Raw genomic sequence first — 19,410 nt, 5'->3', positions numbered from 1 at the left:
GTCACTGGCTACTGGCCACCCTGGATGAGAGGGGTGAAGGGGGTAATGTTACCCCTCAGGATTCTGCCAACAATTGTCTGCAGAAGAGGGCAGGGTAAGCTCTTAGCAACCCAACCTGCAGCTGCTGGGCTGGGGAAGGCACCTGGTCCTGGCACTATCAGCTTCTGCGAGGATGCATTTCCCTGTTTGCCTGCTTTTAGAGTCTTTACTAACTTTCTTAAAAACAATAAAGCGTCTTGGGATCAAGATTCTTATCTCTTTAATTTTCATGTCCCCAAAAGCATCGGATGATGGACTTAGTAAATATCTCAATGAAAAGCCGAAGATGGATGGATCAGTTATGTTAGTGTTTACAATTTAGTGTGAAAATTCTTAGACACATGTTCACTTTCTAAATGACACCAAAGCCATGCTTCTTACATTTATGTGGTCTCAAGGAATAAATTTTCTGTATGATCAGAAAAAAAAGTAAATGTGTGCTTTATCAAAAAGAAATATAAAGGGTTAAACCACTACAAAATCCTCTGTAGGTCACATTCTTTCTACAGGCAATGTAAGACTAAAGTTTTTCCTCCAAATGTAAATTATAGTAAATATTTTAACTTGTTCTTGCCCCTCATTATCTCACTTATGAGTCATTGTGTGGAAACAAGCCTGGTTGGCAGAAAAATCGAAACTGGGAAGAACTGCTATTTCCAAAGGGGAGCTCTTGGCTGCTCGTGTTAACAACCGAATGACCAGAAGAGGGCAGTGCAGACCCAGACGCTGAATTTTGCCCTAAGAAACCAAGATGGGGAACTTGTTGAGGGGCAGCTTGGTTGGGGGAGGAAGTGGCTCTGAGTTTCAGACATGTTCTATTGTCTGTTGCCTCACCCGCCACTCACGCTAAGTGACTGTGGTTGGGTCACGGCCCGCTGTAAGTGTTCCTCTGCTTGGGATCTGCCTTTCTGTGCTTCCAGGTTTGCTGCTGTAAACCAAAAAGTGCCTGCGATAGGTCTCAATTTAGACATTTATTTTGTCAAGGTTAAGGACTCATGCCCGAGAGACAGGTCTGTGCCTTTCTCCAAAGATGATTTTGAGGACTTCAATATTTAGAGGGGAAAGGGCAGCTAATGGGGAAAGAGGAAGACATTTTTAAAAGGTGTGGGTACGTAAGAGGCAAACAGTCGCATTCTTATGAATCTGATCAGCTTTTCTCTATGCGAGAGGGGGAAGAGAAACAGTCACTTATGCTTTCATCTAGCTCAGTAGATCTGCGCTTTTACAGAAGATAAAATAAACATAGGGCAGAGGAAGCAATCAGATATGCATTTGTCTCGGGGGAGCAGAGGGATGACTTTGAGTCCTGTTCTTTGTCCCGTTCCTATGAAGAGAAGCTATCAGTGTACTTTGTCGGGGTGAAATTCAACAGAATTGTTTTAGGGTTGAGACACTGGGGCCCCACAAGGAATTTCCCAGTGGGCAAATCAAATTGTGAGGGAGAGAGGGAGTTTATTTATTTATTTTTTTTCCTTAAATCTTTGTAGCTATCTCATTTAGCAATAAAATGAGACAAGTTTGCCCCCAGTTCCCAGCTTCACTTTTCTCTTCAGCCAGTGATTTGGAGGTCCCGAGCATTTTTTTTTTCCTTTCACACTGCCCTGTGGGCCAGGCCCAATCTCAGGCCTGGTGTTGCTGAGAAGCTCAGTGCAGCCTGGGCCTCCCATAGGCCACAGGGCATGCAAACCTCTCCTCAGACCTGAGTATGTGGTTCCGATGGGGCTCCAGCCAGTCACTGGGGGGCCAGTCAAAGCTGAAGATGGGGACATTCTGAGGACCAGGGCTGGGTCTGATATTTTGATTGCTTGAGTGGGCGACATAGAGTGGTGTTTCCTTAAATTCCCCCCAAAGATAGAAATCATTCCGTTCCCAACCTAATCCTTTCTTCTGTATCCCTTTCACTCTGGTGGGAGGACTCCTTTCCAGCAAAATTGTGTCTTGGAGAGAGGTGGCAATGTGCTAGCAGCCCTCGCTCTCGGCGCCTCCTCAGCCTCGGCGCCCACTCTGGCCGTGCTTGAGGAGCCCTTCAGCCCGCCACAGCACTGTGGGAGGCCCTCTCTGGGCTAGCAGAGACCAGAGCCGCCTCCCTCTGCTTGCGGGGAGGTGTGAAGGGAGAGGCACAGGCGAGAACCCGGGCTGCGCGCAGCTCTCGTGGGTCAGCGCGAGTTCTGGCCGGCGAGGGCTCCGCGGGCCCCTGCATAGGGAGTGGACAGCTGGCGCTGCCGGCCCAGGACAGTGAGGGGCTTAGCACCCGGGCCAACAGCTGCAGAGGGTGCTGGCCTGCACTGCCCTCGAATTCTCGCAGGGCCTCAGCTGCCTAGCCCCGGGGCAGGGCTCGGGACCTGCAGCTCACCATGTCCGAGCCTCCCCCTCCCGGCCCCGGGTGGGCTGCCGCGAGGCCCGAGCCTCCCCTATGGGCGCCACCCCCTGCTCCATGGCGCCAGGTCCCATCAACCACCCAAGGGCTGAGGAGTGCTGGTGCAGGGAATGGGACTGGCAGGCAACTCCCTGGGGCGGCGCCAATACAAGACCCACTAGGTGAAGCCAGCTGGGCTCCTGAGTCTGGTGGGGACTTGGAGAACTTTTATGTTTAGCTAACGGATCGTAAATGCACCAATCAGCACTCTGTGTCTAGCTCAGGGTTTGTAAATGCACCAATCAGCACCCTGTCAAAATGGTCCAATCGACTCTCTGTAAAGTGGACCAATCAGCAAGATGTGGGTGGGGCCAGATAAGGGAATAAAAGTAGGCTGCCCAAGCCACCGGGTGCAACTTGCTGGGGTCCCCTTCCACAGTGGTGGAAACTTTGTTCTTTCGCTTTTTGCAACAAATTTTGCTGTTGCAAACTCTTTGGGTCCACGCTGCCTTTAAGAGCTGTAGCGCTCACTGCGAAGGTTTGCAGCTTACCTCCTGTCAGCGAGAACATGAACCCACCAGAAGGAAGAAGCTCCAGACACATCTGAGCATCTGAAGGAACAAATGGCGCATACACTATCTTTAAGAACTGTAGGCCGGGCGCGGTGGCTCACGCCTGTAATCCCAGCACTTTGGGAGGCCGAGGCGGGCGGATCACAAGGTCAGGAGATCGAGACCACGGTGAAACCCCGTCTCTACTAAAAATACAAAAAATTAGCCGGGCACGGTAGTGGGCGCCTGTGGTCCCAGCTACTCAGGAGGCTGAGGCAGGAGAATGGCGTGAACCCGGGAGGCGGAGTTTGCAGTGAGCCGAGGTCGCGCCACTGCACTCCAGCCTGGGGGACACAGCGAGACTCCGTCTCCAAAAAAAAAAAAAAAAAAAGAACTGTAACACTCACCGCGAGGGTCCACAGCTTCATTCTTGAAGTTAGCGAAACCAAGAACCCACCAGTTGCGGACACATTGGGAGCAAATAAGGACTGAAAACTGCCAGGTCCCTTTCCCAGGGAGGGGCCTTTCTACTGCCACTCCATCATTTCCAGGGCTTGAGTGTGAGGCCTGGAACCTGCTTACTCCTTTGCCAGGAAGTGAGAATGAGGATCAGGACTGGACTTTCATGGGAGAACTCTCCATGGCCTCTACCAACCCTGGGGCCACTCCCAGTGGATCCTAGGGGCAACAGAAGACCCCCAACTGAGCCATGCTGCTCCAAGCCAGCTGCCAGCTCTTCCTCACCCAGTCATTTCTGCTGCCTGGTTCTCAGCTCTGGAGCCATGGGGCAGCCTGGGATGAGGCCTGGGCTTTGGTGAGAGTGGCCCCCTGGTTCCTAAAGGTGTGGAGCCTGCCCCTAACTGCGAAGATAAGTGTGGACTGCAAAAGGACCAACCAGTTCCCTGTCTCACCACTGTCAGATGACTTCTAGGTCTACAACCCCTGGGGAGCCAGAATGAATCCTGGACCCTCCTGGGGAAAGCTACTCTGGTTTATATAACACTGCCCTGCACACCAGGCCCAAACTCAGGTCTGGTGTTGCCAAGAGGCTCAGTGCAGCGTGGGTCTCACACAGGCTACAGGGCATGCAGACGTCTCCTCCAAGCTGAGTGTGAGGTTCCAAACAGGGATAGGGCTCCAGTCAGTCCTGGGGATGCCCAGTCAAAGCCAAGGATGGAGACCCTCAAGCCTTCTTCTCTCAAGCCTGGGGCAAGAGATGGCCCAGCCACCTTCCTCTCAACCAGCTGTTGGTTTCCGTTCCACTCTTCATAGACCATTAGCAGCATTTAATCCAAATGACTGTCCTCTCCTTCTAGAAACTCTTTCTTGGCTTCCCTGTCACTATACTCCACTGGTTTCCTCCTACATCCACACCCTAGATTTCTGTTGTCAACTGGCATCATTCAAATATATCCGGGTAAAGAATTTTCCAGAATTAAAGACTTGAATGAACAGATTGGCAAAAGCGTAACATGTGCCAAGCAGGGTAAGAATGAAACTGTACATCAATAATAAAGACCAAGCTTAAAGGCAACCAAAGAAGGAAAAAAAGTGTCAGACTATTTTTATCTTCAAAAACAATGTCAGTAGCAATCATAGTGTAAAAGTACTGAAAGAAAATAGCTGCCTAACTGAAATACATAACCACTTTCTGAACGTAATCCTATAAAGACGGAGTGTTCTTCCCTACACAGATCTACTTTAAAATATTCATTTCGACAAGAAGGGAAGATTAGAAATCAAATATTTTAAGCAAAGAAGTATATTGATAGAGCTCAATAAGCTCAAACTACAAACAATTATAATAACTATATTTAGAATTTTAAATAAGGTGTGTCTAAAAGAGTAGACAACAATAACAGATTCTGGAAATGTGAATATTGGAGAAAGTTACACATGCTTAAGTATGTATCTTGTTTTGGAGAAGGAAAGAAGGATGATCAACTTTAAAGTTTTATGGAAAAACATAAAATTAGGTATTTTGTTAAAATTGCAGAGGTAAACAACACAATTAGAATAGAATGTATGTTTGCCATATCAGTAAAAGAAAGGGAAGGGAAATAATGCAATGGAAGGCAAAAAAAAAAAAAAAAAAAAAAGGAGAGTTGAAACAAAGGCATGGCATGTAGACTGTAAGATAATGAAATAAGTTCAAAATGTCCTCAGTCGCAGTGAATAACCATAGACTAATTATGCCCATCTAAACATAGGCTATCAGTTTGGATTAAAAGAATTTTTTCAGCAATATGTAGAAAAGATATATCTAAAATATAAAGAGATAAGAGGACACAGTGAGAAGGCTCCATCTATGAACCAGACAAAAAGTCCTCTTCAGACACCAGATCTGCCAATTCCCTGATCTTGGACTTCCCAGCCTCCAGAAGTATTTAAACAGTCAAGTAAAATCAAGCTGGGTAATCATGGCAGAAAATGGGCTTGATCCCTATGAATATGTTTGTTCTCATAAATATGCGATGAGAAGGCCGACCAGTCTGTTGTGGCAGCCCCAGTTCTGCTGCACAGACACAGATGCCTGCAAGAATGACCAGGACCCTGTGATGATAATGGCATCAGTGATACTATGATCTTGATGGCCTGACTGGTGACTGCAGTTATCTTGTTCCTACTGAGTCCTCCTAATTGAAGAGGATCCGACGTACCTGAAAAGCCAACCAGTCCTCATAATGAACAAGATCCATCGGCTCCTCCTGTGGCTAATTTTGTGATACGGGAAGTGAAGGTGGTTAACACCTTGCAGGACCAAATGAACAACAATGACCAGAGTACTCTTAACTCTATAAGGACTGTTTTTCTTTTTGCATTTGCAATATGGGATGAGATGGTTTCCACCAGCCTCTAGAAATTTCACTTGCAAGCTTAGTTTTGCTTCCTTTATTATCGCCATTTCTAATTACAGCATATTTGAGTAAATGATTGCATTTTTAGAAGTTTCATGGGGTCGGTTGTCCTAAACTTAAACATTCCACTCATTCTGTTTGTAACTGTGATCATAATTTTTGTGATGATTTCTGGCATGGTGGAAGGAAGTTTGAGCACTCTGCATTTAAATGTTTTAAATAGTTTTGATAACTTTTTAAATTCCTTTTTGATAAGGTATTTATAAAATTATTTGAGGCTGTCTGGGATTGTACAAAAAAAATTAGAATCATACTGTATTTATGTTTACTTTGGTATGTTATTTGTGGGTGGCAGTTTTCTCTGGTTCCTGGGACTATGGCAACTCTTGGAATATTTACAAATTGCAGCTGAAACCTGTATCATCCATTACAACTGGCTTATGTGGCTAGAGTAGAAGAACAGAAGAAGTGAAATGGTTGTTTACTCTTTTCCTACCCCCATTAAAAATGTCTAATGTTAAGAAAACTTTAAATAAACATGATTGATCAATATGGTAGGTGATTTACAGTCCATTATCTGACTTTGTAACGTAGCCTTACACAGTTCATGAACGGAGGAAAACATTCATTCTTTCTGTCTTTGCTCAGTATAATCTATATAGTAGTAATTTAAGCTATGATTTATGTTTAAAATGAGTCCCTCTTGGGAAACTTCTTTTCTGTGCTAATATTTCCCTGCTAATATGAAACTATCTGAAAGCTGTATTAGGGCCTGTTAGGTTACTAACATTTGAATGCTTATTTACTTATTTACTGTATAATTTTATTTAAAAAAGTCTTTGAGGCTTTTATTATCCTTATAATGACTTATTTAAAATTTTAATGAATTATTAGTTTATTTCAAGGAAAATTAGAAGCACTCAAGGATCTTCTCCCCTCTTATCTCACTCCTGTTTTATTGGTAATGGGATGAGTTGAAGTGAGAAGGAACATTAATATAAGTACAATTGTGAAATGTATAAAGAAGTAAAAGTTGCATTGTTTTGCTCAGTTTGAAACAAACTGAATACAATAGCATTTTAAAAGTCTGCATGACCTATGTGGTTGTGGAAATGTTTTCTATCAAGTGGTTGCAGATTATTTATGGGGGCTAGAAGATATTTTGATACCAATGTAAGGAATTTTTCCTCTGGAAGTCTAGCTTTTTACTTTATAAATTTGAGAAATTACTTGTATAAACTGAATAAACTTCTGTATGTCATTGCACAGTTAAAAAAATAAAGAGGCAAAAAATTGCAAGTGAATGGGTAGAAATAGATAACACCATGTGTACATTAACCAGAAAATTGTTGCAACTATATTACTATCAAACAAAATAGAATTTAAGGCAAAAATGATAAGCATTAATAGAAACACAGTGAGGCATCCCTTAGTAGTAAAAACAAAATGCTATCCACCTCTCCTTCCTTCTTCTCTGAGAATTGTTGAAAATTTCACACCCTTGGATCCAACTCTTTCAATTCTAAGTCTAGAGAAACTCCTGCACGTGTAATAACCAGATCTTCATAAGACATTGTTTGAAATAAGTTCAAAATGGAAACTACATACGTTTCCACAAGGAGGACAATGACTATGCCTGGCATGTTTCTATGATGTAATATTATACAATTAAAAGGGAATCATCTAGATGTAAATGTACAAGTATGAATAAATAAGTAGCACATAGAATTACTTAGGAAACAAAGGCAGAATGATAGATCTAGTGTGATGCCATTGATGGAACTTAAAAGCACACAGTCACACATACTAAATAATGTTGATGGATATTTAGTATAAGTACAAAAACATAAATGGCATGGATACATACTAAGTTCTCATTAGTGGCTGCCTCTGGAAGGGGAGAGGGAGGGAAATCAAACTGAGAAATGCCACAATAGAGACCAAATTCCATCTGTCATGTGTTCTTTCATTAAAAAATTAAAATATTTGAATCAAACATAATAGCATATTGTTAGTTCTGGGGTGGACACAGAATTTGTTATGTTGGTCTCTGCACTTTAGTGCATTTATTTTAAAAATTCATGATAAAAGGATGCCTTTTCTATATCTTGTCCATTCAAATAAGCCTCCTACTCATCAGTCCCTAGGAAAGTCCATGAGTAAATCAGCCTTCAGGTGAGGCCTGATCAAGTGGTTCCAATGATAATGCCAAGGACCCCATTTCCTTCTCCTCTGCCTCCCCTGTTGTCTGATTCATCTTGAAGATCCCTACCATGTTCTCTGAACAGCTCCAGTTGTTTCTCTCATAATTACAAATGACTGTGGCACCTGCCAGCCTCACATTCTCATGTCATGCTTTCCAGGGGACAAGAGGGTGTCTCTCCAATAAGCTTCCTCACAAAAGAGGAATCCCTCTTTCCCAGAAACCCTAGAAATAGACTCCTCACATGACCTGTGTGCCTGTCCCAGAGATAGTCACTATAGCCAGAGGAAGGAGTGATAAGGGCCATGTGGCCTGGCTTGTTTATCGGGCCCACCCCAGGCTAGGAGTGTAGGCACCCAAACCTTGTGTTTGATCATGAAGTGGGCACTTTCCATAAAACAAAATCAGGGAATTATTGGAGGGAGCTCAGGGCAACGGAGGCTGAAGCAGCAATTACAAATATTTATTAACCCACAGATCCCTTAATACCTTAATTATACCTTATCACACACCATGCCTGGTTGATTTATTTTAGTCTTCTCCACCTGACTGTGAGGACAAAATGTTTCTGGTTCGTTATTGATGCCAAACTGTGCCCTCAGTGCCTCTACCACATAGTCAGGTCCCAGTAAGAGATTCTTGAATGGAGGGGTAACAGCCACCCATCTAAAGAGTGACCTGAATGCTCCAGAGAGCACATGAAATCGTTTGAAAACAGGGACCTCAGAAATCTCTGGTTCTCTGCATTACAGGCTTAAGTCTTGTAAAACTGAAAAATATCTTCCTATGATGATAAATAGATAAATGTGGGTCATATCCAGCACTTTCCAAGCCCCTCTCTCTCACTTGGATCTCAGAAATGTGTTCACAAGATCTTATGTTTTTGGAAAATTTGGAAAAGTAAATTATTTGCCCCAAATTGGATAAGCCTGCAGCATCTCTCCACCCTAACATCTCCTCTACCACACCTTCTTACATGCTTGGTAGCACTCAACTGCCAGGAACACTTTGGGGATCCAACGGAGGGGAGGTTAAGTTAGACAGACACTCAGTTTGGTTCAGTGGGTTTCACATGAGTGTGTGCCATTGCTTCATTATACAGTGATATTACAATGTCCTTCCAGGAATACTCCTGTTGTTCACTCAGCATTATGTACAAAGGCAGAGAGAGGGCAAGAGATCATATCATATCATCATATTAAAATGTCCTACAGTGCCTGGCAATGTGCACAGTGCTGGAGAAACAAAGTTGGATGTGTATGGAGCCAGGTGCTAGTCTGTGAAAACAATCTTCCAGTCATCATATCTGTAAAACCGTAATTGGAGGATTCTGTTTTCATTGGTGCTGAGTCCAAATGTTCAATAATAAAATACACATTTTTATTAACTATGTGACTAAATTACACTTAAATTTTATGAATAGAAAATGATATAAATGTTGTCATCTAATAAAGAGATGATCAAAGAGTATGCAACCAAAACAAGTAGGCAAAAACCATCAGAGAGTAATTAATACAAAGATGATGTTGTTTTTCTGGATTTCATAATGTTTATGATAGTTGTCAACTTTTCTCATTCAAAAAATCCCTTATTTTTATACCTAATTTTAATTAAAAAGTTTTCATTTTGTATTAAAGAGGACTCCCCAAATTATATGAGTTTCCAGCTTCATAAAACCTAAATCTGCCTTTTTCATATCAGATAAAAATAGACCAGACAGACTGCCAAGTAGGTACAGTCTTGGAACTCTCTGTGGTGCTGGACCCAAGGTTCACTTGGCTCTCTCCATGGTACTTACTGCCCAAGCCAAAGCTGCTCCTGGTGGTGAATAGTTGGGTTTATTAATGGAAGTTAGGCTTAATGTCATAGGAACGGATGCCTTTGTCCATGGAAAAAGTGTCTCAAGAGGGTTAAGGAGAACACTACAGATGACTCTCAAGTATTGGGGACACCCAAAAGATAAGGGCACCAAGAGTATAAGCTCAAGGAGAACTTGCCCCAAGCCATGCCTGAGTTTACATCAGGGGCAGAGGGGAGGAGGGACCTGGGGTGAGGGAGAAGAACCTAGAATACAATACAGTGCAAGTGGGGGCCTTCTGAAAGGGAAGAGAGAAAGAGGGTGACTGAAAGGGGTGGTCCTGAGAGGGCCCTGAGGGTCAGAACAAGGGCCCTCCCCATTGCATTGATGGAAGATTTGCTGACTAAAGCTGAGATATCACGGCAAAGTCCCCATTCAGCTGAGAGCCTGTATGAATTGGAATAGATACACATGATGTCTTTGTACAGTTCTGCCATCTGCTAAGGACTGCCTCTCTGGCCTAGAAAGAGCATATGGAAGAGCTCTTGGTGACTGGGTTTCACCCACAGAATTTACAACCTTGCATCCAGGACAGTGGCAGAGGGAATTTCCATGTTCACACCAGAATAACTACTGAAATGGGCTATCCACAAGGGCACAGTGTAACAACACTGGGAGGCTCAGAGCATCTACATGAGTTCATTTGAAGGCAACTGACAATCAGAAATTACAAGACCTTTATCCCTCCCAACACCCCCATCACTACTCTGAGGATCCCCCAAATTAAAAAGAGACTACTTGATGTAGAAACCACCAAGGCACAGAATCCACTCAAGAACTGCAGCCATAAGAGAGAGACTACCAGAAATTGTGCAGGCATGCTCTCACCCCTTGAAACTAGACTAGGTTGCAATGTGTGGGAAGACACAGCTGCTCACTTCTGATAAGGGGGGCTTTGTGGTCCAGGCTGGAGACTGTATTTCTGAGCTTGTTCCCAATATAGTAAAATAGGACAAACATACAGCCATATGACTCTGGTTTTCCACAGGTGTTGGATGAACCCAACTCACCACTAAGGACTGCCCAAAGATTTGGAGATTTGAGATTATGACACAAACTACTTTTTGCTGGTCAATATCCCTTCTTTCCTTCCAATGTTATTAAGGTTGCACTGCATTACCTGTCTTGCAGTGAGGTGTGGCCATGTGACTACACATTGGTTAATGAGATGTAAGCAGATATAGGCCTCTTAAAAGAAGATGACTGAAGAACGGGAAGAGTTCTTTTGCCTTCTCCCATTTGCTTCTAAGTCCAGTGACATCCAGAGCTCCAGGGGCCCTGGAGCTTAGGGTGCCCTCAAGACTAGAACTCACCTGCTAAAGATGGAGGAGCAAAAAGATAGAAGCTTGAGTCCTCAGAAAGACCACAAAGCCACAGCACCGGTTCTGGACTGTCTACCTCTGGACTTCATATGAGAGAAGCAAACTTCTGTCTGCTTTAAGCCACTTTTTATTGGAGTTTTTGCTGTCATATCCCACTGAACTTGATACTAGTTGATTCAGAGATGGTCTAATACTTACACTGATTGAGACTGAATGGATATGTGCAGGCTCATTTCCTCTTGGAACTTGTTGCTTTCTGTTCTAAGACACTTGCCTGAGAGGAAAAGGAAATTAAAGCTCTTGTTGCAAATGTCTATGCTTGTGCTCTGCCTCCTGGAAAGGTAATCATTGTCCAGGTCCATGGTTCACAAACAGGGACTATATTGCCCTTCCAGTGTCCTCAGTTAGAACCTGTAGAACAGTGGATCTCAAAGTACTGTCTCAAGACCAGGAGAACAGGCACAGCTGAGAACCTTTTACAAATGCAAATGGTCCAGCCCTACCTCAGACCTGCTGCATCAGAAATTCTGGGGGTGGGTCCCACAGTCTGTGTTTTAACAGTCCCTCAGGTGACTCTGATGCAGGATAATGTCTAAGAATCACTGGGTTCCCAAGAGGAATTATACACAGTACCAGTAAAACAGAGAGCATCATGAGGAACAGCCAAGATTCAAGGCATTTTCTGAGGGGCTTGTGAGAAATGAGGGCTTAGTCTATCAATGTTGGGAAGTGGACAGAGGAAACAGAATTTTATAAATGCTCACATGGACTGAGGAGTTTGATGATCTTCACTGTTGCCAAGAAATTCAAGCTTAATGTGAAATTCAAGCCTTTCAACTAAATTTTGGCTCTTACCTTTGCTTTTTGGACGTGACCTCTTTCAAAGAACAAAACATATGGAAGCTCAATTCATTATGGTCACATCAGTGAAAGTAATATTTTTCTGAACACTAGGGAAGTCTTCCTTAGGAAAGCAGCCAGCAGAGGCTGACACACAAGGAGACTAATGTTCAGCCTTTGAGCATAGGTTCCTTTTTGGAAGCAACTCAAAATATCTGCTAAGTGGGTCATATAACATAGCCTGGTCATCTCCTTTAGAACTAAAAGAAGAGATGAGTCTGGAGAAAGAGGAGCAGGTACAGCCTCTGGAAGCAGAACCAACCAGTGTCCCAGCTTAGGAACACCCTCATGAACACCTGGGAGGCATCTGGTGAGTGATCTATACAGCCCTAGCTGATTGCAGGGCTAGCACACTATTGGGCTAAAATCCATCTTTTGATTGATTTGACTTCTTCACAGTGGCCCACCTGATTGCCAGAGGAAGCTGGCCCTGCATTTGCTGTAGACCTCAGGCCTGTTGTGGTAGTGGGCATTTATTATTCCCAGGATTTTATTGTTATGTTTAGAAAATCTTCAGGCTTGTGACCCTGACCTCCAGGTAGAATCCAGAGAAGTCCAATTTCCAGTCTTCCTTGTAGCAAGGACACAGCCAATCCAATGGTGTTACATGAAACTCTGATTCGGAAGTGGGCAACTTGAGGAAGAGGGCTGAAAGTAAAATCTGATTTGATGGTGAGAATAGCAGCAAAGCTCTCTGCTTTCAGAGGTGGCAATAATTGCAAAGCCATGTCCCTGGCATGGAAGAGACATCACGGGGGTGGCAGCAGCAACAGTGGCAGCAGGTTCGTCATCAGTCATGCAGCATGATATGGCTTCAGATACCTTTTCTAGTTTCTCCAGCCTTAAGAGAAATCTATGACCAGCTCAACATCTTTTTCGTAAATCCCTTTTCTGACCTAGCCAAAATTATCTTCTTTTACTAGCAACTGAACATTATGACCAATATGAAAATGGACACTGGGATTGTGACAATCAACAGAACCTCGAGGAAATGAGGGTTACCTTGAATTGATTATCTGGTCTGGCTGGGACTGATGGTTTGGGATATCCAGAAATATTAGGAGATGGGATCCTGGAAGCCAAGGATATACCTGTAGTTCCCTGGGATGAAATGCTCTCTGCAGTCAAGGTTTTGGGATATCTGGTAGGTACTCCCAAGGTACAATAGGAAGGTCATGATTTCACTCAGTTTCCATGACCCCTGGAGATCCTTTAAGGCCAAGACTTCTAATTTACTTTTCGGGTTTCATCCTAGGCTCACTCAGGCCCACTCTCATATTTCTCCTTTGGAATCTTAAAGGCCACTGGGCCTTGTGTACACTGGATTACTCTGGGATGATCAAATTTTGGGGGTAGTCCTCTCCCCTTCCCCTTCCCCCTCCTCTCCTCCCTTCCCTCCACTTATGCCAAGTTACAGCCACCAGGAAAAATGGCAAAACATTTATTGAGTCATCTACAGCAGTCTGACATTCTTAACATCCTGGACAAGATTATGAGCACAGCATTAATGGCAGCAGCGGTAGCAGTAAGGTCTGTGGGGCTTATCTTTATTGTGGGAGATGAAACCCAGGCTGGTCCAGCTCCCACGAGTGAGGCAGGAACCATGTCTGAGATGCCAGGGGCTGCACCACTCCAGCCCTGACAGAGGCAAAGCTACAGAAGACAGACATAAGACAAGACACACATGGCCAAGTGCAGAAACATCCCAAGACTGTGAGTTCAGGAAAATAAGGAATGGGCACACCAAAATGTCCCAGATCCTTGAAGATGACTCCCAAGGGCATGGCTGCTGTCACCCATATGGAAGTATCCTCTCTCTGATCCCAACAGAAAACTGAATCAGCTGATGCAGATAAAGCTAGAATTCTGTGTCCATCTGAGCCTTCTGGCGTCCCCCTTACTCCTGATGCTGGTGGTTTTACAAATGGGGCAAAGGTTAACTCAAGAGGGCTCAAAGCAGTAGATAAACAGCAAGGAGTCCCTTCCAGCAGTTTTCATCCCAAGAACAAGCCCACATCTGTGTAGTTTCCAAAATCTTTTCACACACAAGCCATCTCATTTCAACCTTATCCTTGGCCTGTGGGACTAACAATGCCAATGATGTCCTCCCCATTACTCAGATTAGGAGGCCGAGGCCCAAAGAAGGTAAGCCCTGGATCACAGAGCAGGTGGCTAAGTCCAGGTTAAAAAGCAGGTCTCCCCACACCACACTGACTCCATTGCTTCTCCTGCAATAGAGTCCTGGAAAACCATCGGTCACCAGAGCCCCTCTCCTGTGCAAGGTTACATGCGTACTGCGTGGAAGCCTTGAGTGTCACATTCTGTTCATGTGCAGGGCTGTGCACAAACTGGTGAGCCATTTACTCATTCAGATTTTTAAAATATACTGGATCCCACCATGGTGGCAGGCACCATGCTAGGCCCACGTGTATCTTCTCATCAGCCCAATGGGGAGGTTTGACCTATAGATCTCCAAGTTTCCTCCCAGCTTTAGTATTTTGTGAGCCTCCTCAGAGACATATGGGGAATGAGTCAAGGTCAAATAAGCCAGGAGCAAAGCTTGGAGAAGCCCAAGTCCCTGCTCCTTGCTCAGGGCTCTTCTAGCTGACTTCCATGGTCCCTGGGCTCAAGGAGGACTTTGTGATAAACTATTAATACTTTATGATAATACTAAATGATAAAGTATCAATACTTGCTGGCTTCACTTTGAAGTGGCCATGAAGAGGGCAAGGGACTACTCAAAATAAAAGAGTCCCTTTGGGCTTTCCCTTCCACGAAGAGTGGGGGTCAGATGAGAGAGGTGAGTGGGCATCCTTGGCGGGGATTATAGATGCAAGTGTTTCTCAAACCTCGGGCTTGGCTCTAGCTCCCTGGCCCTGTTCCACAAAGAACCCAGCTTGGAGGGGGTGGGGTTAGAGAGGAGTCACTGTAGGCCACTGGATGTGTCAAGCAGGGTGACAGAGCTACACACTGGGACAGAGAATGTGGCTTGGACTTAAGTGGGGAGTCATGAAGTCTGCAGTGCTGGGGACCACCACAGAGCCACCCACATCCTGCACTAGGACCCCCCTCTCTGGCTCCCTGACAGCCTCAGCATCCTTGACTTGGAATCCCATTTCCCCCAGGATGAGTGTCCCTCCCTGACACTGCCTCCCTGCTCCCTGGTTGGACAGTTGTGACAGGGAAAGAGCGATTTCTTCATCCCAAGGATAATTCAGCCTCCCATGGGTGAGTTTTGTCCTTTAGGATTGCATAGAACGAGAACCCCCTTTCCAGGAATGATCATCAACAGGGGTGGAGTCTGACAAGCCTGCTCCTCCCCAGCCCCACTTTTCCCAAGCCTCTCAAGCTGTCTTCACTTGACAGTATTTCTTATCCTTTCCTGGCCCAGGCAAATACCACAGTCCTGGGGCCCATTCCAAGTAGATGGCTGGTGTTTAGACAGAGTTCCAGAGATGCGTTGGGCTACGTACAAATCATCTAGTCTTGCTGCCCATTTTACCGATTTGAAAACAGAGGGTCAGAGAGGGAAGGGTTTTACACAGACCTTATGCTGTCCCCCTACTGCCTGTGACCCTGAAGGCCAGAACCTCCTGGAACATTGAGAATCCATCAGGTGTATCTGCTCACAAGACTGGCAAAAATTCATTCAGACAGAAAAACCAACCAACCAATAGGAACCCGGAACCTCTATGAGGACACAGGGCCAGGCTCAGGAAGCAGCAGACTGCATGGGGTTCAGGATTGATTTTCTTTTTACTGTTTTGTGATGATGTCTGTGTAATGCCAAAGTTTCTTCTTCCACAATGAAACAGATCTGCTGTTGGGAGTGATGATGAATGAATGGGGTCCATCCCCAGGGAGCTGCTCCTTGGATCTGGAGGTGGCCACTAGAGGTGGCACCCCACCCCAGCAAGGTATATATGGCTGCATCTATATATCATGCCCAAGGCACCTGTTCAAATGTCCATGACCTATTCCTTCCTTCCAGGCCATCAGCTTCCACTGTGGTGTCCAAATGGAAGGGACAGAGGGTCCATTTCCAAGAAATGGAAAATAAACAGCATCCTGTCTCCATCCTTCTACACACACACACACACACACAGACACACACACACACACTCATCAAAACCTGATAGGAGGCACAATGATGCATGCCCTTTTGCCTGCCTTGGCTTTGAACTGGAAAAATCACTTAAGTACAGGGCCTAGAGAAGCAGCAGAAGTTGCCTCATCTCACAAATGGGAAAACTGGAGCCCAGAACAGGGAGCATCATGCCCACAGTCACAGCAGTCTGAACCCAACTGGGATAGAGTCTAGTTTCCTGAACCCCGGGCTCCTTCCAAGCAGCCCAGACCCCCTAGCAGTACCCAAAGTGCAAGATGGCCACAGGACCCTTGCGTCAGTGCAGGTGGAGGGGATCATGAGGTCAGGTGCAGGGCAGAAGGACCACTGCACACTCCATGATCAATCTGAGTCGCCAAGCATGCCCAGGAAAGGGCAGGTAGCTCCTTTCTTCCTCTGGTTTTGCCAAAGACCCAGGGACTTACTTGACTGGCCAAGGACACAGAGCTCCTCTCTAAATTACAGCAGCAAGAGCCTTTTCCAGCCACTCTGAAAGCCTCTCCAGAAACATTTTCCCAAGTCCCCCAGGCCCCTTCCTCTTTATAAAATGAAGCAACATCCTCCTCCACCCAAAGTCCCCAAGCATTCCAGAACATCATCATGAAACAAGTCCACAAACAGAACTCGGACAGGAGTAATACCAAATGCTGACACGGAATGAGCTAGGCCACACAGGGACCACGTACTCTAGCACTTTCCTCTGCCTCCTCAGCTGGGCACCGCCCTATTGTACATTCTCAGGCTGAGGGTGTGCAACCTGCAGCTGGGGAGCCAGGGCGGGTGGTGGGGAGCAGCCGCCCCATCAGCAGCCGCTTCTGCTCCTGGGCATGGTGGGTGTGGCTTCTCCTCCCGACGCCCCAGCAGCCCATGGTGAGTCAAGGTCAAGGGCATATAAGGGACATCTCTGCAAAGGTCTCAGAGATTTCAATAATTGAGTCCAGGCCCGAGGAGCTGGTGTCTGGGGCTCCACATCATCCATGGGGGTGGAGGTTGAGGAGCCCTGGGCCCCAGACTCGGGGGCAGGTGCTTCAGGATTCGCCGACATCACAGGCAGGCGGCTGGTACATCCTAGTCATGGCTTTGACTTAGGGGAAATGGGGAGGGGACGGCTTAAGGGCTCTCTGTGGTGGGCATGGTTGGAGACAGCTTCTGGAAGGCATCCATGAGGGTGGAAGAGGTGGAAGGGAGGTGACCAGAAGAATCCTGTCCATCTTAAGCTGGGGGTAAAACAATGGAGATGGCGAAGGTTTTCTTCCATGGGCCTCCCAAACTCCATCTCTTTCCCAATCACAGCCACATTTCTGGCTCTCAGCTCCTTTTGGATCAAATGAAAAGCACCAGAACCTTCCCTGACCTGCACACTCTCCACCCAAACTGAAGTCTCTGAAGAGAAAAGCCTTGGAGCTGTCCCACTGCCCTGGGACCCAGGAGCTGAGCACCCAGACACCAAGATGCCAGGCGAGTGCCAGGAGGCCTGCACCAAGCGGTGTGCTGGCCACCCGAGCTGGCCCTCTGCTAGGCCAGGGACTTGGGTCCAGGACTGAGAAGAGCCCCACGGTGGCATGCACACTTGAGGGGTCACACCCAAAATCAGATGATGGGGGCTGTTGGGGCAGGTACCACCCCAGCTCCCACAGGCAAGGTCTCTTCAGCCTTAGCTCACAAGGCCTCACAGCTGGGGTCAGGCCATCACTGAGGCTGACCAAGACACAGTGGGGTGGAGCTGAGACCCGACTGGAAGTGAGCGGGGACACTGGGGCAAAGGGGGAAGGGATGGGACAACTTTTCCAAATTTGAGGAGTATTTACATGTCTGGGGTCAGGGGACCACAGTGAGTGGGACCAGTACCAAAACAAGGAGGGGACAATCCCAGTCTGTGCCCTGCCTCCTTCTCCCCCCTCAGGAGCCAAGCTTCCGGCCCAGGGCCTGCCCAAGGGGAGGGAAGAGGCGCGAACATGCGTGGGCTGGCGCCTGCCTGCAGTCCCAGCCTGTGGATGGAGGAGAGGAGGAGGAGGGGAGCACGGCTCAGGTGGCCAGGTTGTCAGCAGGGAGGCCAGACATGCGGATTTGGGAGCTGCTCTTGCTCAGGATGGAGAGCTGGGTGCCCCCGTTCACCCCACTGCTGGCCAGAGACGGGTGTCGGTGCTTGAAGTCCACAGCAAAGTAACGGTTCACCTTCCAGCTTCGCCATTTTCGCTTGATCTCCGCTTGTACCTGCAAGGAGCAAGGTGGACATGACTTCCAGGTGGACATCCTCTCCAGCCTCCAGGCCCTCTGGCCTGGGGCCCTTCCCAGACTGGCACTGCCACCCTCAGCACCCTTCCCCCTCCCCAGTTGCAGCCTGCGGCCTTCAAGGTCTCCAGTGGGGGCTTTTAGCAGCTGTAGGCAGGGGCGCCTCTGAGGAGCTGACCTGAACAACCCCTTCCCCTGCCACTTTCTGAGCAAGGCCTCCTAACAGCTTCCTGTTGTTTTCAGGCCAGGCAGAGACTAGTCCATCGGGTCCTTCAAGAAATCTTTAACAAGCAGCCGCACAGGGCAGGTGGATCGGGAAAGGATCCCCTCTCTTGGCTGACCAGTAAGAGGGCTACACATTAGAATCACCTGGCGGGCTTTAAAAATTCCAGGTGCCCAGGTCATACCCCAGAACAATTACATCAAAAGCTCTGCACAAGACCCAGACATCATATTTTTTAAAGCTTCCCAGGTGACTCCAGTGGGCAGTCAGGGTTGAAAGCCATTAAATAATGCACCCCTCTGGGAAAACACACACCCATGTAGCTCTTAGCATGGTGAGTGGGGGCCAGGCTGGGTCTCAAGCTCCATGTGCCTTTTCAGTCAAGCACCTTTGTGCAGTGCACAGACTGCACAACTGGAAGCAGCACCTACAGCTACCCTCTCCAGTTCCAGCTCCTACTTCCACTGCAAGCTCTGAACAAGCTACATACATGCCCACTTCTAAGCTCTCCTGGCCACTACCTGCAGGGCCCTTTCTACCTCTCCTTGTCTGTCCTAATCTGATCCTTCTGTAGGTTGTCTGGGTGATCACAGAGCCCAATCTCTTTGTTGCTCAGATGCAAAGGAAGGAGGAGCCTGCCAAGGTGATGCAGCTAAGACCCAAGCACTGGTGCAAAGACTCCCGCCTACTCTCAAATCCATCCTAGCCATTCAGTCCCCACTGCTGCCCCGGCACCTCTGTT

General features: G+C 46.6%; 2 protein-coding genes and 1 pseudogene across 8 annotated transcripts in view; 2 read left to right on the top strand and 1 right to left on the bottom strand.

Moving 5' to 3' along the window:
- GGCT (gamma-glutamylcyclotransferase) overlaps positions 1-19,410 on the top strand; it is a 1,150,694-nt gene that overhangs the window by 532,993 nt on the left and 598,291 nt on the right. The window lies entirely within an intron of this gene.
- Positions 5,367-5,806, top strand: LOC126950874 (small integral membrane protein 14-like; annotated as a pseudogene).
- Positions 13,513-19,410, bottom strand: part of ADCYAP1R1 (ADCYAP receptor type I) — a 59,246-nt gene continuing 53,348 nt past the window's right edge. For all 7 annotated transcript variants that reach the window (XM_050783229.1, XM_050783230.1, XM_050783233.1 and 4 more), the window contains one exon: positions 13,513-18,427. In XM_050783229.1, the coding sequence (XP_050639186.1) occupies positions 18,239-18,427 (189 nt within the window). In that variant the 3' untranslated portion in view covers positions 13,513-18,238. The remainder of the gene's footprint in view (positions 18,428-19,410) is intronic.

Source organism: Macaca thibetana, chromosome 3, assembly GCF_024542745.1.
Source record: "Macaca thibetana thibetana isolate TM-01 chromosome 3, ASM2454274v1, whole genome shotgun sequence".
Classification (NCBI taxonomy): Eukaryota; Metazoa; Chordata; class Mammalia; order Primates; family Cercopithecidae; genus Macaca; species Macaca thibetana.
This window is presented reverse-complemented; position numbering and strand designations above follow the sequence as displayed.